The sequence below is a fragment of the Zonotrichia albicollis genome, chromosome 5 (assembly GCF_047830755.1).
Source record: "Zonotrichia albicollis isolate bZonAlb1 chromosome 5, bZonAlb1.hap1, whole genome shotgun sequence".
Classification (NCBI taxonomy): domain Eukaryota; kingdom Metazoa; phylum Chordata; class Aves; order Passeriformes; family Passerellidae; genus Zonotrichia; species Zonotrichia albicollis.
The window spans coordinates 28602411-28626665 of record NC_133823.1 but is presented as its reverse complement, the minus strand read 5'-3'; the positions used below and the strand labels follow the sequence as shown (position 1 = coordinate 28626665).

Sequence of the window (24255 nt, the reverse complement as noted above, 5' to 3'; positions counted from 1 at the left end):
ATCATTCTCCTCATGGAGAAGACATCTTCTCAGTTTAATGTTTCATTCACACTATTCATAACATATATACTTACTCCTTTTACCTCCAGAAACGTGGAGAAATCACTTGGAGAAATCAGCTGACCTTCTGAAAATTTGAACCTGTTGCAAAGCTGATGAGCATCAGAGACTTCTTTTTGTATCCCAACAGGTTGGATTAGTTCATGAACACTGAACTCTCATGGATAATGGAAGTTCTCACAGTGGTTTTCCATGCTAATCAACACTATAATTTGCTTTATGACCTTACACAGGATTCAGGACAGTGTTCACATTAGTTTTCAAGGATGTTTCCTACCACAGCAGAACTAACTGCTAAGCTCCTTAATGCAGGGAAGACAACTTCTCATAACATTGCACGTAGGGTGAATCTCTCCTTCTTGTCTGGAATGGTTTCTGCATGACCTTGTTCACATCCTCTGCATGAGGCTTTGAGGGCAAGAGCTTTTTGAACAAGCAGGAAAGCTGCAATGACTGCACCAGTGCTAATCCTGCTTTTGGGCTGGGGACCAAGGCAGTCAGGCCAAAGCAGGGCAGGGGGAAAGGGCAGTGTGGCACCTCCTTCCACCCCTGGAGCTGGGGAGCCCCGTTTCAGGCTGCTCGGTGGAGCAGCACCATTTGGCCAGCTGTCGGTGTGGGGAGGTGTAGGATGGATAGAGGCTGCTTTGCTGCTCCCTCCACAGCCAAGGGGAACCAAATTCACTGCAGTCACCAAGGGACAACACTCCTTTTTTCTTCTTCAAAAGGGTGTTTCCCTTTAGAACCTTACAGCAGCATCAGAAGACACGCAGGCATCAGGTTCCACTTGCCCCATAGCCACTGGTCACAGTCACAATGGCTGTACACCAAACTGGCACTGTAACAGGTATTAATGTGTCCCCACATAACTGAGAATTAGGGCATAGAATCATTTATAAGCACATTGTGCTAAGCTGAATTTTTTTTCTTTTTTTCTTTTTTTTAGTTCTGCTTTTAAGAGTGAAAAAGCCTCACAAGCTCTCTTTTAAAAAGAAAGATGTTCATGATAAGGATTTTGTTTAAAAAGGATTATGCTATTGCAGTGCATTTTATTTATTTAATAGTTTTATAATTTTATCAGGCCTTCTGTCACTGGAAAAATAGAGTAAAATTTAAGTTATAGTGAGTAAGAGTTTAAAAACCTATCAGTCAAATGGTCGCTATTATGGTTTCCATTTAAAAAAATCAATCAAAGAAAAAGCATCAAGCAAATGTTAAAATTATTTATTTTATGACACAAATAGGTAAGAGACAATTTGTTTCAGAAATTATACTATGGAGTACAAGCATATAGCAACATTAAATTAAGTTGGAGGAATAGATAGAATTGCATGAGACAAGATAATAATTCCTTTCTTCAGGAAATATCCAAAGGATAAAAAAATTGCTTTGTCCAATTACCCATTGCAGACATTTTACACTATACTTTTAAAAACCACATCAGAAACAGGATGTAAGATTAAAAGGATTTCTGTGATTTGAAACATCAGCTCTCCCATCCTTATCATTATGATCTTTGATCTTTCCACAACAGAAATTTCTTTTCGGTTCACCGTTTACCTGTTTGACATACATAATTCTTTTTTGGGTTTTTTTGTGTCAAGAAACAGCTTGCTCAAGTTAGCATGGAAATGTACAGAGCTATGCTCAACAAAAGTTTATTTTTAGTTCTGAAAAACCACTTCGGATGTTCAGTCCCAGAACTAGTTCACAGCACAGATATTTTTACTTTCACCTCTGCATTGGCATACCTTCCCAGAGATTAGTTCTGATAGTGTGGTGTTAGAGGCAAGATTTTACAATAGGGGAAAAAAACCCAAACCAGAAATGCAAGAGAAAACCAAACAATTCTTATGAGGCACTTAATTTCACACTTTGGACTAGAAATACTCCATAGTAAATATGCAGAAAGTAACATTCTGCTAGCTGCACAATTGCTTTTAATACAGGGTTTAATAGACGAGCTTATAGTAGGAAAAATTCTGCTTATAGAAATTGTGACATTAAAGACAACCCAAACAATGCTTGCTTGTCTTTACTGAAACTTCATTGGTGTTGCATTATTATCTCATACATATTAACTGATAGTCATTATTGTGGTCTGTGGAGTTGCCATTTAACCTGAGACTGACCTTGCTCCTTGCTAATTGCATTGCCCTTAATGAGACATACTCACAGAGGTGATGTGCACACGTGGCTGGGTTCTGGAAAATTCCAAATTTCTGCTTCCTTTCACTACAGGGACACATACACAGCACAATGAATGAGGGAATCCATGAAGGGCTCCAAAAGAAAGAGATGAGCTGGTGGGGTCTCAAGGGCAGTTCAAAAATGGTTGTTAACAACGAGAACCTAACCTTGATCTTGGAAATATCACTGGCATAAGTCTAAACAAGCAACAAAGAGCAAAAAACACGGGCAGAGAGATGATTTATGCCACAGCTAGGAATATGTGGGGCAATGACAAGGATACATTCTCTCTCCCAAATCCTGGCTGTACCTGACCTGTCAGTACCAGCTGTAGCTACTGTGAAAATAGCATTAATGCCTTGCGGTTAAATTAAGCAGATCTTCTGATGGGATCCAATGAATTAATTTTCTATAACTAAAAAGATAAAAATGCCTTTGCTGATAGTATCTGACATAAATAAGAGCACAGAAAGGCACTTTCTGCAGGAGAACCCTCACAAACATTTGCCTTTATTCTGCTGGGCTCCCTGTGGTTTTAGTGGCACTAACAAAATAGGACCTTAATTTTAGAGGTTGGTCAGCTGTAGCAAATAAACGTCAAAGGCAATGAAATGAGCTTACACAAAACACACAAGGCCTTTAGAAAAAGCTAGAGAAACATAAAAAGATCAGAAACTTATCTCCTCAAACGTGTATCCAGAATCATCCGGTTCTTACTGATGTTTTCATACTAGAATGGTAGCAATAGTTCAGATTTTCTTCACAGCAAGAAGCATTCAGTTATTTGAGGCAGTTAAGAAAAATCACAGATCACACCAGCACTCCAAGCACGACCGGTGAACAAGATAGCAGATTGCAATATTGCTTCTCCGCTTGCTTCTTGTAGCACTGCACATAAAAGTCTATAGAAAAAAATGTTATGCTTCAGAATGGAATTTTCTCCATTCATCATCTGATTATTTTATAATTTTATTAATTATAGCTCATCTCAATTCAGTGCCTCATTAGATGAACAGACAATTTGGTGTTATTGACAAATGATTGTGTGATACATATGAATAATCAATTACAGTAATGCTCCATGAAATGACAGTGAAGTGAAATGGATTGAAAATACCACCCTGGGCTCCTGCAAACTTTTCCTTTTGAATGTCACCCATGAAAGACAACCCAGCATGGGACAGACAGACATGTGGCACACACTTTAAACTTCCTGTGTATGAACCAGTCCCCAGATGACTCTATTTATACTGCTTTTGTATTACATCCTTTAAATGGCAGATAGCATTGCCTGACAGGAACTTCCCACTTCAAGGATTTAGCTAACAAACTTCCAGAAAAATATCAATTTTTCTGTATCATTTTTATTAATTTATTTACTAGTAATTCACTTAATATGCCTATATGATCATTACTAGCAGTGGTGAGTTAATAGAATACTGGAAACCAACTAATCACACTTTTTCTTTAAAGGAACAACTTGCTGTTCATTCTATGTGACAACACTTGCTTCAAATTTGTAATTGAAGAAGCTAATCCAATATGTGACTTCAGTGTCCAGTAAAATCCTTGAAAAGATTATTTTGGGAAGTATTGAAAAATATCTGTAGGACAAGGCAGTCATTTGGCACAACCAGAATGGCTTCATGATGGGGAAGTCTTGCTTGTGATGAAGGTGATGATCACACAGGTGATGAAGGGAAGCCACTTGATGTAATCTTTTGGACTTAACAAAAGTTTTGCTATTGCCTCTCATAGGATCCTTCTGGACAAAACATCCAGCATTCAGCTGGATAAAGACATCATGTGGTGGGTGAGCAACTGGCTCAGGGGTCAGGCAAAAGAGTCAGAGTGAATGGGGAGACATCAGGCTGGCAACTTGTCACTAGTGGGGTTCTGCAGGGCTCCACCCTAAGCTCAGTTCTCTTGAACATGGTAATTAACAACTTGGACACAGGACCCAAAGAAATACTAAGTAAGTTTGTTGAAGAGACTAAACTGGGAGGAGCTTTTAACTCCCTTGAGGACAGAGAGGCCCTGCAGAGAGAGATTGAAAAATTAGAGAGATGGGCAGTCACCAACTCTGTGAAGCTTAAGGGCAAGTGCTGGATTCTGTACGTGGGATGGGGCAACCCTGGTAATGTGTGTAGACAATGAAAGGTAGATTGAAATGCTGGAAAGCAGTGAGGGATGTGGGGATCCTGGTTGATGAAGTTGAACACAAGTCATTGTGCCTTGGCAGCCAGGAGGGCCAATTCTGTCCTAGGGGCATCAGGCACAGCATCACCTGCCAGGCAAGGGAGGGGATTGCCCTGCTCTGCTCTGCCCTGGGGAGAGTGCTGGAGGCAGTTTGGGGCACCACAGTATAAAAACACTTGTTATTAGAGAGAGTCCAAAGGAGGGCCATGAGGATGGAGAAGGGCCTTGAGGAAAAGCCATGTGAGTAGTGGCTGAGGTCACTTGGTCTGCTCAGCCTGGAAAAGAGAAAACTGAGAGGGAACCTCATTGCAGTTACAACTTCCTTGTAAGGGGAAGAAAAGGAGAGGGCACTGATTTCTTTCTGGTGACCAGTGACAGGACCCAATGGAAGGGCTGAAGCTGAGTCAGGGCAGGTTAAGTTTGGATACCCAGAAAAGTTTCTTCATGGACAGGGTGGCTGGGCACTGGAACAGCGCCCCAGGGAAGGGGTCACAGCACCAGCCTGAAAGAGCTCAGGAAGAGTTTGGACAATGCTCACAGGCCACAAGGTGGTACTCTTGGGGTATCCTGTGCAGAGACCAGAGCTGGACTCGATGATCTTTGTGGGTCCCTTCCAGTGTGGAATATTCTGTGATTCTGTCATGAGTTATTTCCCATGGCCCACATAGCTCATTCTGTGCCATGGCAGGGGATGATTTATTTTACAGGGAACTGAGAAAATGCATGGTTTGATATGGATGCACTTTGCAAATGCTTGCCAAACAAAATAATATTAATAATGGAAAGGGAAAATACTGGTAATTTATTAAATCCTGACATACCATTTTCAAGAAAGCTTAGTCCTAAGAATGCCATTATATTAAATATAGATATTGCTGCTTATGCATATTAAATTATAAATGGATAAATATAAAATTTCAAAAGCTACAACTTCTTCCTTTCTTTCTCTGCAAAGTCTTCTGAGGAATTTGGATCCAAGTAAGGAACTATGAGGTTATTTTAAGAATCTTTTTTAGGTATCAGAAAGAAGTAATTTTAAAGGAAAGTATGCATGCATGCATGCAGTGGATTCTCCTCTGACAATAAATCAGAAAGAACTACAGTGGAAAGCCAGCATAGATGAGGGGGAAGATCAGGCACTTGAAATCAGTCAGACGACTTCCAGAAATGTTAAGACTGGGAGAAGACAAATAGGCATATCACTATTTTATGCCACTGAATCTGTGATTAATAGTGACTGAAATAATTTTTATTACTACTTGTCTGCATTACAGTAGTGCCTTGAGGCATTGTACAACGTATAGCAAGATAATATTTTTTGCCCCAGCTACATTCTATCTAAACAAAAGGCCCTTGGCACAACAGAAAGCCACCTTGTTGCCCTCTGTCACTTGGTGCAGAGGAATGGAAGATAAGAGAGGAAACAATCTGCCAAATTTGCAGTGGAGACCTGGAGAAGGGACACTCGCCTCGGCCTGCTGAGTATTGTGTTTAGCTACAGAGCGCCACGTGCGATGTGCAGGCTTGGGCCGTGCACAGATCCGTGCCTCAGCCAGGGCCCAGGTGCACTCAGCCAAAAGCAGTCCTGCTACTGCTTGGTCAGAGGTGAAATAATTCCACTGATTGAACTCCTGCAGCAGGAACTGGCAGAAAGACCATATTAAAAGAGAGAACAATGGCGGTGTCCAGGTATGAGGTCAATATGGACAAGGCTACCTGGTCTATTTCAAAAAGGTTTGGTTTTTATTTTCATCTGAGAAATGAAAACTGTTGAAAGAATAAATGCTGTCCTATCTTTTCAACTGGAATATCCTTTCAGACAAAATAATTTATTCCAATTGTCAAAGCTCATCAGACTCTCAGTGTGAGTCTTGCATAAATGGCTTTATTCCTGGGTTTATTCCTGGCTGTTTCATTTGCACACTCCATGAAATTTTTTTCCACCTATTTAATTTCATCAAAACTTTCTTAACAGACACTAGCAAAGTTGCTGCAAGAGCACTGTAATGTAAAATACACTATCTCTTCCTTATGTTCCTGTGGGAAAAAAAAATAGGGTAAACCACAATATATTTTAATAATTAGTATGCTAGAAAAATATCCATTTTAAAATGCTGTTCCTGAAATAGGAAGAATATGGAGGCATAGGACAAATAAGGCAATAAAGCCATGTTTATAATGAAGTACTGCCAGCTTAGATATGCACTAGCTGTTTAAAATCTCCCATGGTAAAATTTGTAACATTTGCTATTCAACCCATAGTGGTGTAGAATACTCCCATGAATTTTCAGAGCCTGGGAATATTATTATGGCACCAGCGCTGTTATTTTTCTCAAGAAAGTGCTTCTCTGTTGCAAAAGAACTCATCAAGTGTTGAATGTGATGAACAAGTTATTGCAATGGCACAGGGCTTGGGAAAAAGCTGTGTTTTCCTCTGGCAGGTTTGTTTTGAATGCAGCTTTGAATACAGGGCAGGTCCTGTGCAGGGAGGGGTCTTGTCCTTGTCCAGCCTTGTGTGGGGCAGCCAAAATGACTTCAGCTGCAGCATATCCTCCAAAATCTCCTTGGCTTAAAGACCACAGCAAGATAAGAGCTGTTAAGTCCAGAGAAAATTAACAAGGCCACTGCGATCCTCTCCTGCCATCATGCACATTTGGTTTTATTAATATAAGAATTATGTATTTAAGGAGCTTTCACCTTGGGGAAACAAATAGAAAATATGAAGAATTACTAAATAAAGTCTAAAGTTTAATTCCACAGAGTAGATGATATCTCATGGTGGATACTGTATATCATTTGTATTTGCTTAAAAAAAGAGTGCTTCTGCAATAGTCTGGTCCTGAAGCACGTCCAGAAGGGGAATGGAAGCAGGGCTGTCTCAGAAGCTGACACAATCAGACAAATATTTTAAAAAGCCTACAAAGATTTTACGCCCTCCAGTAGGCTGAGGCTAAACAGGATTTGTCAGAAGCAGGAGCAGGTATCAAGAAGGCTTTGTCAACAGCAGAAGCTGATGCTGGAGTGGTACTGGTCAGAACCATTACTCTTTACAGTCAGCTCCTGTCAGTATAATGCCTTTGAAATAGCCAGTCTCCAAATTAATATTTTCCAGTGAGCTGGCCCTTGAGAGTCAAAGAAACAAACAAATTAATCCAGAAGAATGAGCCTGCCTGAGACACTGATAAATCTGTTATGACAATGTAAGGCTTATTAAACACTAAGAAACAGTATTTCCCTAGCCTCTGGGTCAAATTCAAGTTTTAAGGTTAATAGAGGAAATCAACATTTTAAAAAATGCCACATAGACTACTTTTTTTTTTTTTATCCTGCTTTTCACAGGAAAATGATGAACTTAACTCAAAAATATAATGCATTTAGTGAAATTTTACCCAAATATCAGAATATTTTGAGATATAGGGGCATAACTGAAATGGCATAACAAACAATGTTAAAGAAACAAGTAGGTCCCAGATCTTCTCATATATTACCATTTTAGTGCTCTTGAACATCAGCACTGGCTTGCCTTTATGAACTCTGATAGAGTCACACACTATCTTTGGTCTGACTGCACAGAGATGAAAGGTAGGATATCTAAAGCCTATTGCCAAGGAAATAACTCAGGCTAGATAAAAGGAGTGCTTTGCAGAACAGAAAAGCTAAACAGTCCTATTGATTATCATGATATATGCTACAGGAAAAGAAGGTGGAAGCACAGGGGCTGCCTACACACAGACTTTCCTCTCAGAAGCAGCCACAGTTTCAGCAGAGGTTTTTTTCAGTTTATGCTGCCAGAGAAGGTTTCCTCTGAACTGAAAGGATTTTGCAGGGGGCAACGGTACAACAGCTTGACCTGCTATACTCAGGAGGGTTCCTTGGCCCAAAAACCTCCTGAATTTGCTTCTTCAAGTAAAAAATAACTCCCACTGTGAATATTCATAGAAAGAAACAGAGTGACACAGATATATATGAAAAGCCCTACACTTCCCACTGCCACAGCCTGAAGAACTCATCAGGTGGAAAACAGTTATACAATACCTTCTCCTTTATACTCCACAATCCTCATATTTCTTCCTGTCAAAGCACATTGAAACAAAAATCCTTAGTAACAAGATGTTACTCCATGTTGCCTTATTGGTTGGTCTCTGTCACAGTAAACCATATTTTCATGCAATAAGATGGAAGGCCATTAATTTTCTTGTACTAAAAGACATGTACTTAATGTACTTGCTGTTTCTGTGTGACAGCTAAAGGTACCAGGCTGCTTTGGATTTATCTCAATACTCAAAAGATGAGTTGACTAACAAACTTGAAGGCCCTTCAAACACCCCCTGCTGGGAGGGAGTCAGTGGATGCTGGTCTCCAGAACCTGGCAGGCACTGACATGTTGAGAAATCCCACACTGAAATGCAATCAGTGCCCCTCAAAATTAGCATTGACCTGCATGGACAACCAGGAAGCCAGAAAGACTCATTCTTGTTAGTCCCACTAGTTCCTTTAGTCTCATTATTCATTCAAAGACTGTGATCTAATATCCACTGTTAGAGGTAGGGACTTTAGACAGAATGGCTCATAAGAGGGATAGTCTTATGGCCAAGACTCATGAGGAAATCTCATTCATGCTCAGGTGGGCAAATCCAACTCATTCATTTACACGTGCATTGGTTCAGGAAAAAAGCAAACTGGCATTTTTTTGTCATTGCCACCAAAGGCAAACTGGCATTTTTTTTTCACTACTCCTGTCAGTGCTCAAAATTAAAAATGTCAGAAATGCTGTAGGTGACCAAGAGCTGTGGAGAGGACATTTTACAGTGCCATCTTTCCCAGCAGCTGTAGGAAGGATCTCTCTGTGCTAGCTCCCCATGCGTCACCCAGCACACACCTACAGTTCACAGGCACGGGCTGACAAACACCCACACGAGCTAACTTTAAACCAACTGCTCGAGCACAGCAGCCAAGGCACCACAAAGCTTTGTGGGGGTGAACGCCAAGGATATTTTTCCCTGCCCTAGCCAGCAGGTAGGCTTCCCAGCCACAGCTCACTGTCACCATGGTGATGTTTCCAGCCCGCCCCAAAACAGCCAGTTTAAGGCTAATTTGGATAAACCTGCACTAGCTGCAGACATTTTAGTGACTCCAGCACAGACATACTTGTAGCAATGAAGGGCTTTCAGAAGGATTTCAAAATAGCCAAGAAATCCTTATTTTAAATGTAGGCTGACACTGATGGAAGGAGGACAGGTACAGGGGGAGTGCAGGGGTGGGCAACTTTCTTGAGTAAGGCAAAATGCAAGGGAGTGCTGCAAGCAGCCCAGATTGCCTGTGACTGATCTGATACAATGGCACAGACAAAATCACAATGATGAAGAATTTATGTCCTCAAATTTTTCTTTATATTCTACTGTTTTCTCAGGGGTAGAACTACAGAGGAAAATAATTTATTTCCTTTTCTTTTGGGCACTACAGATGAGCTTAATTTTCCCAGTTTTTTATTAATTCCTTATAGTAATATAAAAATAAAGTAACTAATTTATATACAAAGAAAATTTCTAGACACAAATTAAACAGTTGACACAAACAAAACCATTATTCAATTTATCTGTATCTGAATTTCTTTCCACATTACCTTCTCTAATCCTGGAATTAGTACATGAAAGCATCAAGTAACAGTGTCCTCTCATTCCCTTATCTGCTACACACCTCATTTGTACTCAGTGCAGCACTACAGTATCTCAATAGCCTGAAAAATCACCTGACACTGCAAATATTCAGGTTGCACTCCCTTGGAAATAAATAACTCAAGGCTACCTATTCTATAAACACCCCCATTGCAATCCCCCAGTAACCATAAGGATAACCTGTTTTAATTGAAGCAGAGACCATGGTCTGTATTATAACTGTATTATGAGGTCTGTTAAGAGATTCCCTTAACAGCTATAACAGACTGCTTAAGTAAGGTATTGTCTCTCTTCAGAGTAAAATATCTTTAAATAAAGATTACTTGCAAGTGCATTTCCTTTACAAGATTATGCAGTCAGATCAATCACTGTGGTCGTGCCCATTGACACTAACCCAGATGGCAGTGTTTCTGCTTTCTCTTTAATGGGTCTTCCTTTACCCTGTTAACAAGTCCAAATAATTCTGAAGACTTTTAGAATGAAAGCTGCTTGGCAGAGTTTCCAAGTGGTCAATCTTCTCTACATTGCACTTACAAAAATAAACTCTTTTCCTCAAAAGACCAACTGCTGCCATGCACCATCTCAGCTAGAATTAAGGGAAGAAAAGAGGAGGTGCCATTATACACTGAAGACCCGCTCCTAAAACCAAGTGTCAAACATGTGTGCTACAGGGAACTAATGCAGAGCCGCTGACACATTTCTCAAATTGCACTCTTACTTATTGCCTACCTTAAATTTGTAGATGCAGTTGAGAAATGAATTGAATAATCTCCATGGAAATTCCTGATGCAGTGTTCTAAAATCCTGAAAAAATGTAGAAAGATATCTAAAGGCTGATGATACTACAAAAGAACAGAATTAGCTACTTGAATACTACCCCTCGATGCTTAAGAACCAAGAAAATACCAAGGTTTATCTTAAAGGTAGAACACAAATTTGTAACTCTCCTACCAGTTAACTGCAGACCTTGAAGTAAATATCAGCTGATACACAGATGGGCTCTCCCACAAAACCAGATTTTGCTGTCATGTGGTTTGTTTAGACATCAGGACTAGTAATTGAGTTCCTAAGCTGCACTTCATGAACCTTGAATCTCTTCATTTCTATACTTTGAAATTTTAACTGCATGGAAAATTTCTACAGCTGCACATTAATTTTGTGCCCATTTATTTTTAATTTAATAATTCTTTTTTTCTTTCATATATAATTAGAAATTAGGATCCTATTTTGCCTATACAGTTTTATATTTGCGCCTTATTCTGGAAATCAGTCAACAGGATTAATTTTACAACTAGAGGGTGCTGGTGGACCATAATGTGAGATGGTGGCAAAACTCTTGATGACCTTTAGCAGAAAGAAGAAAAATAAAAGAAATCAATTATTACTGCTCAGTAGGACAAGCTAATATATTCCAGGGTAATACAAATACTGCAATATTATCTAGTGCAAGTAAAAAGAAAATTAATACTTTATAGCTGATGCTTGGTTTCACTTTAAATTTAGTTTCAAATTTGCTGGTAAACTTCGCTTCTGGCCTCAGTTTTTGTGCTGTAATGAACAAAAAAACCTTTATCTGAACAATATGCATTCCTTTTGCTTCCCTTTGTGTGAGTTGGAAAGCAATTACAGTGTATTATTGATTAAGTGTTTTATGATAAAACACAAAAGCCATCAAGTAAGCAGGAAAGCAAGAAGGAACAAAGATTAATTTAACAATAAAATCTATAATTGAGATTTTACAGATAGAATGTGGACATTAATTACAGATAAATCATTTAATAAGAGTTCTAACAAGAAAGTTATCTTCCAAAATTCATATAATTTCCAACACAAGGTAATTATTTTTTTGCCTTCCAGTACTGTAAGAAAAAATACAAGTATGAGAATAAATAATGTCTATAAATATACCATTCTGTATATATAAAAGTTCCCCCTCCCATCCTTCCTCTCTTTCATTTATCCTTATTGCTTCTCAGAGTCTCTGACAATTCTGCAATTACCTTCAACTAACAGAAATATTAAAAACTTGAACTAGACCTTAAAGATATCATTTCCCTCAGACCCATTCCACACAGCTCAATAACATCTGGGATTTGCTTTCCGTTTCTTCAGATCAGAAAGAAACCCAAAACCTGAGACCCCCATGAGACAGTGGCCAGGCAGCTGGTGCAGTGTGTGTGACCATGCTATGAAGAGCAGATCTCCTCAACCCAAACAAGAGTCGCTGCAGCCAGCCTGCTGATCACAAAGTGGCAGTGGCTTCAAAAAGCCCTGGGTGTGCAGGTTCACCAGATGTCCAGTGGGGCCAGTTTGGCATGCCATTCCTCTTCTTACATTCCCACTTTTGGACTTTTAGTTGTGCAGGATCGCTGTATGTGGACAACATTGACCTTGTGGGCAACACCCAAGTGATCCTTGTGGCCTGCATTAGCTCAGCACATCCTGGACACGCCAGAAATGTAGCACAATAAGTGGGATTGTTTGTTTCCACACTATAGAAGTTTCATGCATTTAAGCCAGTCCCTTCCTAGCCTGTGAGGGGCCAACAGTCCGGATTTCCTTTCATGAATTGTCTTTTTCTCATACTGTAACTAGATGTGGTGCCCCATGTCCCCAGCAGAGACGTGTGTGGCACGCTCTCATGGGCTGAGGACAAGTCCTTGCCCTCAGGAAACACACTCTACTCACATGCCTACCTGCATGCAGCTTTCTTTGGGCCACATTTCTTCTCATGACTTGCTCTCACGAGGGGATGTACCCTGGTATTCACAGGAGACCCAAGGCCCTGCCCTATGCACACCAAGGAGCTCATGTTAAGGCAGTCTCCATGCCATAGAATTTCCTCTGGAAAACGGAAAGCAGTCTCCTGTCAGAACTATTTCATACATAGGACCAAAATGTAGCAGCCAGATCAATGAGTTGGTGAGGGCAGCCATTAATTAACACACAGGCACACCAGGGCTCATGAGAGTCTCAGTCCCTTAGACCTTTGGACAGGTTTTCACTCCTACAGGGGGCTACGTGCTAGCTAGCACGCAAACAAGAAAATTATCCTCATTGGTGAAAATGGGATTTTGTCTTGATAATTGGTTTGTTTAAAATGAAAGTTTTCAAGGGGATAAACAAAACAAATCAAGTAAGATGTGTCCAATGCAACAATAACAAAAAATTGTGACTTACATACTGCAGGCTTGCCAGATGCTACAGATGCTGAGCCAGAGGACAAACTAATGTAAAAATCTATAACAAACCTGATACTGAACTGCATCTTGTGATGCCTCTCCAAAACTCCTGGTACCTTTAGTCTAGAAAGTGGCTTGGTTTTTTTAATATACTGTATCTAGTTTGTGCCGAAAGAAGCAGCAGTTAAAATTTGCCCCAATGTTTTACTGCCAGCATATTCTAACACACTTAACTGTGCCTGCTTCATGGACATAGATGTTGGGGTTTTTTTCCTAAATTAGCTGATTTTACAAAATTAGTAGTTCCCTGATCTTTATTTCTCCACATAGACAAAATCTGCTTACTTGATGCTGCCTTCACTTACAAAGCCTAAATAATAATAATAATTACACCTTAGCTTTTTCTTCAACGGTGCCAGCTGAAATTATACATGAACAAGATGTTTGGTGGGTGTTTCTTTTTCCTCTGGAAACCAGCAGAAAAGCTGTTAAATACTACATATACTAGAATACTGATTTTAATAATACTCAACGTGCACATCAGTTTCATTGTCAGAAACACTTTAAATTTCTGTATGTTACTAATAACTGAGGAGCGTTATTCAGCTTTATAATGTAGTAGGCATCGTCCTTCATATATATTCTTAAAGCAGGATGTATGCTGTACATTTATATACAAAGTTGGTCAGAGCACAGACATTGCAGTGTCATGCTTTCATTCAAATTTCAGATGCCATATGTTCAGTACAATCGCACGGCATCGAGATGCAACATATTGCTTTGCAAATGCAAATAATTTCACACAGTGGCCTTCATGACTGGGAAGGGATAATGAAATGGGCTATATTTTACACATATGAAAAAAAAATAAAAGATTTATCATAAATATATGGACCAGTATATGACATTGAAGAACAAGAAGCAAAAAGGAAACAGTGCTCTTGCATAAAGATCAATTCTCTTTGCTGCTGATGGAATGACAGGCTTGGGAGGAGGAGGCTTCTTGTTGTTCTTGGCTTGAGATTTCCCAAGTCCATTGTTGACTTCAATGGGCTTCCCATAACAGTCATAATTTGATAATTCAAAATCCCTTGGCAAGCTTCCAACGATGCTGAAATCATTGGATCTCAGATCAGATTTCGAAGTGCAAACTTTTTTGCATCTGGTCTCACCAACCTATGAAATAAAGAATGAGGGGAATCATGATCGACTCACCACAACTCATTAGCAAACTTCATGCAGCTGCTAAAGAACACTGCAAACAAACATAGAGAGAATTACTTGTTGATAGGGATACATTACATCAGACTAATTTGTGGAATGGTTATGTTATAAAGTACTTAAGGAAGATCAGTCAATCATATCAACTAATCCAAACATTCATAATTGTGTAATTTTTCATGCACAAGGTACCTCATGCTCTGCAATCTGCTATAGTTAGACTCCTTCATTTTAAGATGATAGAAGGGGAGAGAATATTTTTGTGGGGAGTATTTTTAGGTATTGATTCTGTGCTGATGAACCTGCAGACCTGCTACTATTCATTACTTGCATTTTTTTAAGCTCTGAAACCTATAGTCAGAATTAGCCCTAAAATTCAATGTTTGATGCAATTATTTTCAGTTTGTTCTGGTTCCAAAGAGTTAACAGGTCAGGATCTTATACTTCATCCTAGGGTGACCATCTTGCACTGTACCTGTGGAGTTTAGTGCCTCTCTAAAAACGGGGAACACAGATGTAACACTATTCTCAGCACTGCAAAAGTCTGTAACTGGGAAATCTAAATCCAACAACAGAATTCCTGTGTTTCCTATAGCTCCTTTACTGCTTTTGGGGATCAAGCAATACTTTTTTTCTGTGAGGAAAAAAGGTTCCTATATTCTCTTCCTTGGATTTTATAAAGATTTTATTTCAGATTCAACACATCTCTAGGAGAACCAACCCCGCACTGTTCAGGGAGCTTGAAGTGATTTAGAGGCTACTTGCAAGGCACTGTTCTTTGTGACTTGGATAAACCTCTCCCATACTTTCACTTCAGTTGGACTACTCAGGAAAGCAGAGAGAAGAATACAGACTATAAATTTGTTCACATATATAACCTTAGCATATGTTAAAAAACTGCTAGTTTTCAGGCTATACCCATGGGCAACTGACATAAATGTATGTTTCAGTAAGGCTTCCTGGAGCCAGTGGTCCACTAAAACTCAGCAGCTCCAAAAGCTGCTGTCCCTTTTACCCATTAGCCTGTCTCCTCCACAATGACCTCAGGTATTTTACCCTCAGCTCTCTCCACCTCTGGTTTTCTGCAGTTTTTGGCTGATAGTTTGGGATATTTGCATAGTCATATTTTGTAACTACTAAAATAATAATAATAGTGTCATAAATACAGTACCAGGTTTATGGATGAATGAAAAATATTCTGAAGAAAATTATTAGCTTCTCTACAACAGTGACAACCTATCCTGTGTGGAAAGAACTGAGGCAGTCAAGAAAAGACTTAAACTTTGATTGGGGCTTTTACTCCCATTATTGACAAAGCTGATTCTAGTGCAAGGTGGAAAAGAAGCATGGCACTATTCCTTCTGAAAAAAGTGGTTACACCTTCCCAAATTTTCCAGAGTTCTATTTTTCATGAAAGCAGTACCTTTTGAAACCAATGCATTAAACTGAGGTGCAGGTTTGTCCTGGTTCCAGCCAGGAGAGGGTTAATTTTTGCAGTAGCCAGGAGGAGACATGGCAAGGGCACAGAAGTTATTCTGTATCACCTCATGTCTCATGTCATTTCCAGGGCTAGGGAAAGCTATTCCCTTCTGGCACAAAGACTTTTTTTCTGGTCAACAAAATGTACAGAGGAAGCCATCCGGTATTGCCTATTGCCAGGGAATTTTTCTGTGTGAATCATTTATTTTCTTACATCTTTTTTTTGCTAATATTATTGCTGCTCGTTTTCATATCTCATTGCCGTTTTCAGTAACTTTTTCTTATCTCAAACCATTATCTTTACCTTTTGTGCCTCCACTTGGAGCAAGGTGGTGGAGCAGTGCGCAGTTTTAGTGGGAGTACTAAACTGGAGAATATCATTCCTTAACCACCACAAAATCAAGATTCCAGGTTACAAAAAAGAAAAACAAGATAGGTGTTCCCTGATGGCAGGACAAATCTATTTGTACAAATCTCTTGCAACTGTCTCCTAGTCCTCAAAGACCTGACAGCCTGAGACAGTGTTCATTACTGGAGTAGCAGGGGCAAACTGTCAAGTAAGGTGGTGACTAAGACACAGATAAACATGATTATATGACCCTGGGTAACAGGGTGCTATAATTCACCAATCTGAGACATTCCTTCCAATTAGATCATATCCAGTGACATAGGTAATGAAGATATAAAGCAGACCCTTGTGCAATGAAAAATGAGCTTGCAGGACTGGGGTGCATGTTAACTGAAGAGTCATAGGAATATTAGATTTTTTCCATGGTCAAATCTAGCAAGATTTAGTAAGACCACGACAAGAAATGGAATCATGTATGAAATTATAGGCCTCCTTTTGGATTTGAAAATTTGTAGCCCATTCCTCATACTACCGGTAATACGTTGTAAAAATTCAGTGACACTAATTGCAGCTTAAATCCTCTCATTTCTAGCACAAAATATTCCTGTTCCAACTGCAGTATCTAGAGTGCTCCCCTAAAGGCTGTTACAAGTCGGTTCTCATTCCCATTCAGGACTGAGAGTGGATTCTAGGTCACCTCTGCCTTATAAGCAGAGAACTGTTCACAGCATGTTCACACACAGCTTTGCTTAGTTCAGTGTCAGCTGGAATACTGATTTATCAGGGTGACACAATTTTCCTTGTATGAGCAACCTGGCCCAAATTTTTCTTTAATAAGTATATGTTACTTTTGAAAAGAACTTCATCTATTTCCGTGGTTTTACAATTCCGACATTCTTCTATTTACTGCATTCAGCTGCTACATGAACATATTTTTAATTTTTTTCTCATATATATCTTCAAGTCTTCAATGTTTCTGTTGTTTTAAACTAAATTCACTCCAGTTGACCTAAAACTTTCCCTAAACAATGTTATATAATATAAAGTATATATGACTGTCTGATTTTTATTGATTTTGCCTTGGTTTGTGCTAGAAGTGCAACAATAATCCTAACAATGCCCCTGCTCCTCCTCACTTTCCCCACTTACTGCACAAAAAACTTACCAAATGCTACAGGAACATTTTCTGTACAAAAAATATTGTAGGGCTTGATTTCAGAGTACTACACTTGATGTGTAAAGAAAAGTAAAATATATACTTTTGACTTTATCCTGACACAGAAAATAATTGATGTCACTTGCCTTATCCTGCCCCAGCATCATGACCTGTGAGCCAGACCCAACCCACAGGATGCTTCCACCAGATTTATGGCTTTTCCCCAGCAGAGGATGGGGAGCAGCTGTTTGGGAAGGGAAGGCTTCTGGGATAGTGTAGGGACACCCTGCATTCCCAGTGAGCTGGGCAGCGACTCTTTGTCTCTCTGCAATGGATTTGGGGGGTAGCCAAGGAGACCACAGGAAGGTGACAGCTCATGGGGCTTGGCCCAAAACACAGACCTAGTTCTCTGTTTCTTCCGGGACTGGACCATCTTGTCTAGGTTCGGTAGGATGGACAGACCACCTGTCTTTTAACGAACAGCTCCGAAGCACCTAAAAATGCCTCCTAGAATCCATAAGGCCCCTTGTGATATCCTTTCTCACCTTTTAAATAATTCGGGCTGACAGGTGCTTGTCACCAAGCTCGACACCTGCTGCTGCTCCAGAGCTGCAGCACGTGTGCCTCTGCAGAATGCCTTTGGTTGCAGAATTAGGGGAATAATGTGAGAAGAAAATGGGGAAAGAGATGGAAGAATAAGTGCTGCCTATGCATGCAGACTTTCAGGCAGGAGCAACTAACTCCCCACCTCTGCCTCTGCTGCTTCTGGTGCTCCTCCTCACTTTCCACATTTACTGCCCAAATGAGTTACACTAGATTTTCCTTTAAAAACATCCAGGATGGAGAATTTTTTCCATGACTTTGTTCCTCAGAAACATATGTACCTTATTTCTAATCTGAATTTATTTGGCTTCAATGTTCAGACACGAGGCATGACTATAGTTAGTCTGATTAACTGCTGGTACACAGAGATGGTAACAAATCTAACTTTGATTTTGCATAATTTAGATGATGTAACCAGGCTGACACATGAAGCCAAGAAAAATGTTCTTCAAGAATTTCTTACCTTCACATCATTACCTCTGTCAACCTAATTGATAGTACTTAAAAAGTTATATTCAGTTTGATTAAATGAATAAACAGATTAATTTCACTGAGCCATTTAGGAGCTAACATAGGACTGAATTATGAGTAATATTAAAGATAATTAATACTTACAAACAATAATTATTAGTCAGAGCCCTGCAAGCTATGCATTATTCTCCACTGATTGATGTCAGGCTTATAATTATTCATGTTATGCCACTTAGCTTTAAAAGTACTGGCACAAAGTTAGCTTCTTGCTGTATTTTGAAACCCTCCCAGATTTAAAGGATTTATTAAAAAATCAACATTAATGTTCCACAGCACTCACAGACCAGCTCTGTAAAAAAATTCTAGATGCAACTTAAGCTGAAATCTTGAATGTAAAATGTCTAAATTTAATAGATACTGTTTAATATTCTCATCAGCTACTGTGAATGAGAGCTATTTCATCCTCACATTGAATATATTTGGCTTTTCCCCAGACATGGAGCAGAGTATTTGTTCAATACTTTTCTCTTTTCAGTTAATTCTTGATACTTACAGTACCTCTACCTAGTATAGTACCATTACTCATCTCACAAGGTTTTTTATTCTTGCTGTATATGCAAAGTAACTTCCTATTGCCTTCAGTTACGCTAAGCATAATCTCTTTTCTTACTTACACAATTATTTCATTGAGTTCAGCTTATATTAATTGCTATCACCTCCCACTTGCCAGTGAGGAGAAAAGAGAAATGCTTGAAGCTGAATTAGTTTTAAATCTTTGGTGAATTTGTTTTCAATTGTGTTATTTGTTAGGTTTTGTGTTTTTTCTTAAATTAGTGTAGCTTTACTTCTGGTTTGAACATTATTAGCTCACCAGCCCCATTTACACTTTTTGTTTAAATTCTTCCATCCAGATTAGACACTTGTCAAATTTGTGAAATCTGACTTTGTACAGCACCAAAAATATCAGGGACTTGATTCAATTTGTTTTGTGCAAATAGAATAAAGATCCTTTTCAATTGACTGTTCATCCTGTGATCAAGTCCTCTTTATCCATCAGGATGAAGTGCAATATAAAAGCCATCATTTTTGAGAGCAGAAATTTATTATCCATAGCTCCTAGCAAGGCTTCAAACACGCTACAGCACTGGCAGCTTCTCGAGCCCAGCACGTGTCCCTCAGGCTGAAGAGCTTCCCCACTGGAATGCTGTGTTCCCTGTCCAACACAGCACATCCTCCTTGTCACAAAACCCCCTCTGCTGCTGTGCTTCCAGCCTCCTGTTGGCATGCACATCTGTCCCCAGGGCTGCCAGCTCTGCAAGGGGCTTCCATACAAGAAGAAGGAGGAGTTTTTTAACAAGCTCTGTTATTCATCTCTCTTGCACTTGTTTTGTGCTCTTCTCTTGTTCTTGCCATAATGATAGATGTAGATCATCAATAAAGTAGTGATTATTTAGCATTAGTCTGTATTCACACTGGGTATATTTTCTGGTGCAGCTCAGCAGGAATATGCTACCACATTCCAAAATACAGGACAAAAAATATTAATGCATAAAATATCGCAGTATTACAGCACAGTTGAGGTTGGCAGGGACCTCTGGAGATCATCCAGCCCAACCCCCTGCTCAAAGCAGACTGCCTGGGGCCTTTTTACAGTCATGTTTGAATTATCTCCAAGGATGAATACAGGAATCACTGGAGCAGAAAGTACCTACTCTGTACCTGAAATGCTGTCAGGAACTATTAAAATAGGCTGCAGCCTGTGGTTTTGTGTACAAGGTAAAATGTAACCTGAGTTTTTGGTGGTTCTACAATAAAAAAAATTGAGTCTGGAGTTCCATGTGAGGGAAAAAAAACCTGGGTAGACCAGATCACCACAGGTCACCACCAGTGGTCAAGTACATTGCAACTCAGTAGAGATGAACACAACCTATCTCTGGTTTCAGAGCCTAGATGTGGCTCTGACAAGATAAAGCAAGCAACAGCAGCACTTTTTAAAAATAACTGGCATTAGAGCTATTACCACCACTTGCATAGTGCTATTCATCATCTGCCAGAACCATTCTTTTAGCAAATGTTCTCTCCAGTCATTAGCACATTATCTGTGGGGGACAGCTTCTAAAAATGGGCTTGATGAAAATGTGACTTTTCAAATTGAGGGGTGATGTTATAGTTAACAGTGCAATCTCTCACTGTAATCATGTCAGCAATGAAAGCAAAAAAAACAAAAAATGAATCATCTTCAAAACATTTCCCTTTTTGCTTGTTTTTCTCACTGTATGATGTTTCATTGCTAGGAAACACATGCAAACTCCTGCTGAGGATTCCCAATAAAAAGCCAGTGCAAGCAGTTATCACCAGATTGCATAATTTTCTCCTCTGCTTAGAACAGCATCTACTTGCAGCCTCTCTGAGCTGAGGGAGCCAAGCTGTATTTTCTCATGGCTTTTTGCCTCTAAGTGCATAGCCACTGCTTCTCCTAGAAAAACACATCAGAAGTGCTTATTTTCTCTTCTTTTTCCTACAGATTCAGGGTGATCTTGACAGACAGACCACTCGACTTTAATCAGACAGTCATATTGATAAACCTCTGGGTTTAAAATGGCACTGACATTTCAAGGGTTTTTGTTGGAGGGAGCATGACTCATAAAGCTTGGACTTGAAGGGTTGGCGTATGCTAGCAGCATGCAGCTTTTGTATCAGCCATTTCCCAGGAGCTGGTGAAGTAGCTATACATCCATGGAAGCCTTTCTCCATCTTTGGGTGATTGGCAAATTGTGAGCACTCTTTTCACTTTGCCATCTTCACTGCCACTGTTGGAAATTACTGATCATGACCACTGACTGTTGATACAGTGACAAAAGTGCTTTCTGCTGACAACTTTCAAAGAAACCTTGCAGGTTCTGTTGTAGGGGATCACTTTGCCTAAACTGCAATTATGAATTAGATTAAGCTTTTAATATTTATGATACACTGAAAAGCTTATCCCTTTAGTCCATAAAAATGGAACAATAGCTGCTTGTATTTTTAGGGATTATTATGAGGTTTTGTTATGCTTTTTTTTTACTAAAATAAAATATGCCAAGTCTCCAAACCCGATCCCATTTTAACTTTCACAAATGGAGCAAGAACATGAAAACAAGTTGTTCCACAAAGACTGGAACCAGGGATGCTTGATCGCCCCACCTGCTTCCCTCTGATCCTCCTCATAACCAAGTATATTCTCAACCCAGCAAGTTCCCTGTACCCCACATGCAGGCCCTTTCCCCAGATCTCCTGCAGAGACACCATTACTGCAACACTGCAAAAGCAGGAAGTGCACAGCCTGCTGCTCAGGGAACACAAATTGCCTTAGCATCAGGATCAGGGCCATTTTAAAGTGAAATAAAGTAATTTCTCTTTTTAAATTTGATTCCCCTCAAAACAATTTACAGATATGTATCAGCACCATTCAGTTAATGTTTCATAATGCATAAGAGCTTAATTAAATCAGGAGAAACACTAATAAACGGAATTATTCATGCTCCCTGTTTCTCCTCACTTGGAATTTTCTGCTTCCACGTCTTTTCTGTTGCTTTTGCCTTCAAGTCCCATCTGGTATATCCACTGTTTCAAGCCTAGCTATGTTGACATTTCCAGCTACACCCTCAGTCAATTTTGCCTGAATATCACCTCCTATGTGGAAAAAGAACATCCTTAAACATTTCTATAGGACATACACTTATTACAGGGGTGCAGTTATAAGTAATCCTTTTCTCCTAAAGTCACTTAAGTCTTTCCAGACATTTAGCAAAGTATTTGCTCTTGCCTCCCACACAATCCTATGTGACCCTGATGAGAAACAGCTCCTGAAGTTCTGGGACAGCACTCAGGACTCTTTTTGTTTTGTATTCTTTATGCCTTTCAACATACAGTTTTTTTCCATTACCTGCTTCTTTAATGTTACTCTCCCTTGCATATTTTCCATATGACAAACGCATTCTCTACTTGATCATTACTAGGTCTGTATGGGAGCAATCCAAATTTTGTGAGGCAGGCCTACTTTTGGATTAGAAGTCAGAGCTACCAAAAGATTTACACCTGTTCTGATTTAGGACTTTAGTACACGCTTTTCCAGGGCCAAGAACTTTCAAAGTACTCCTACACAGCAGCAGGTTCAGAGAGGGAGCTTTCAGCGAGGTAGATTTATAGCTTTCAAATATATAAAATCTAGCATCACTGTCCTGCCACATCCTGATGTCAAATTATTCATTGGTTTGGGACGTTTTTATATCTCAACCTGGTCATCTTCCCAGAAATTACCAGCCCAGGATACGTTTCCTCTGGTAGGTTGTGTTTCAAAGCAGATGGATTAATTCAAGTTGGATCATTACCCATGAGCTACTCAGCCACATGACCAGCTTTTACAGCAAGGAATACCTATTTCCACTATGGCTTGTAATTTTTTTTTTTCTGTAAATCTCTGTATAAAGATCATTAGAAGCTACTGGAATGTTAAAGGTCCCTCATAACAAATTGGGAAGGCTGGGAAGACCCTGAAAAGTGCAGGTTAAACATGAGAAGGTGAGGCTGATATTTCAAGATCGTGGAGGGGAGATGCTACAATAGAAGGGCAGACTGAATTCTGAATTCTAAAATCCTTCAGCCTGCTGCTAGACACACTCATGGGGAACATTGGTTAACTTCTGTGGATAATGATTACCCTTCCAAGTCTTAAAATACACTGTATACCAGTGCCTTCTTGAAAAAAAAATTGAAATATGAAAGCACAACATAGGTGATAATAGATAATTTCATTTTTCACTTGGATATGACAATGGCACGTACCTCAGAGGATATGCATACCAAGGAGAATCAGTAATTTAGCAATTGGTTTTGTTCACACTACTGAAAAACTGTAAATTTTTGTTAAACTTGTAATTTATCGAGCTGAACACATAACACTTCTATGTATTGGAAATACGAAATATTTATTATATGCTGCACTGCTGCATTTTTGCAACTATTCTGTCAGAATAAACAGCTGGATTTGGGACCTGCAGATTGCTGAACACAAAATTATCCCATTCAGTTCAGGGAAAGCAAAACTACAGCAGAGCCATTTTCTTTCTCATGTTGTCTAGGCTTGGGGAATTACTCATGACACAAGCCAAAGCAGTCATGGGGTTACTCTAAGCTGAGACTAGTTGTCTACCAAAACATTTCCCAAAGATTCTTCTACCAGATGAGAATTATGGTAGTTAAGTGCACTGAGCTGCAGGTATTGCAGAACACTGCAGCTACCTGCAGTTCTTCTGGACTGGGGGCAATTAGTTAGTCAAGCTGGGATAACCTCAGCTTGATACTACGACAGGATTTCAGCCATTTTTGCATAAACTACTCCTTTCTTAAAGAAACATTGAAGTCACTGTGTACCAATATTACCACTTGGATCTAGCCTAGCAGCTTTATTTTATACAACAGAATTGCTGATTCATTGAAAAGGACAAGCCAAATTCATATTAGACATGTTGTAGAGCAACATATTTTCTTCTGCAGAATAAATGTCAAGTAAATATCACTTAGGACTGAAGGCAGTTGGACTGGGATGTCTGAAAACTCTTGGAGCACAAACAGGGACTTCTAAAATATTAGGAATTTAGCAATATGATGGAAAATTTCAGCCTGAGTGAAGTT

At 39.5% G+C, this 24255-nt stretch overlaps 1 protein-coding gene across 2 annotated transcripts in view; it reads right to left on the bottom strand.

Annotated features, from left to right (window-relative positions):
* Window positions 1–11825: 11825 nt before the first annotated feature.
* The window catches only part of GLRB (glycine receptor beta), a 47311-nt gene continuing 34881 nt past the window's right edge, over window positions 11826–24255 (bottom strand). For both annotated transcript variants that reach the window (XM_005486334.4, XM_005486333.4), the window contains exon 10: window positions 11826–14479. In XM_005486334.4, coding sequence (XP_005486391.1) covers window positions 14183–14479 — 297 coding nt within the window. In that variant the 3' untranslated portion in view covers window positions 11826–14182. The remainder of the gene's footprint in view (window positions 14480–24255) is intronic.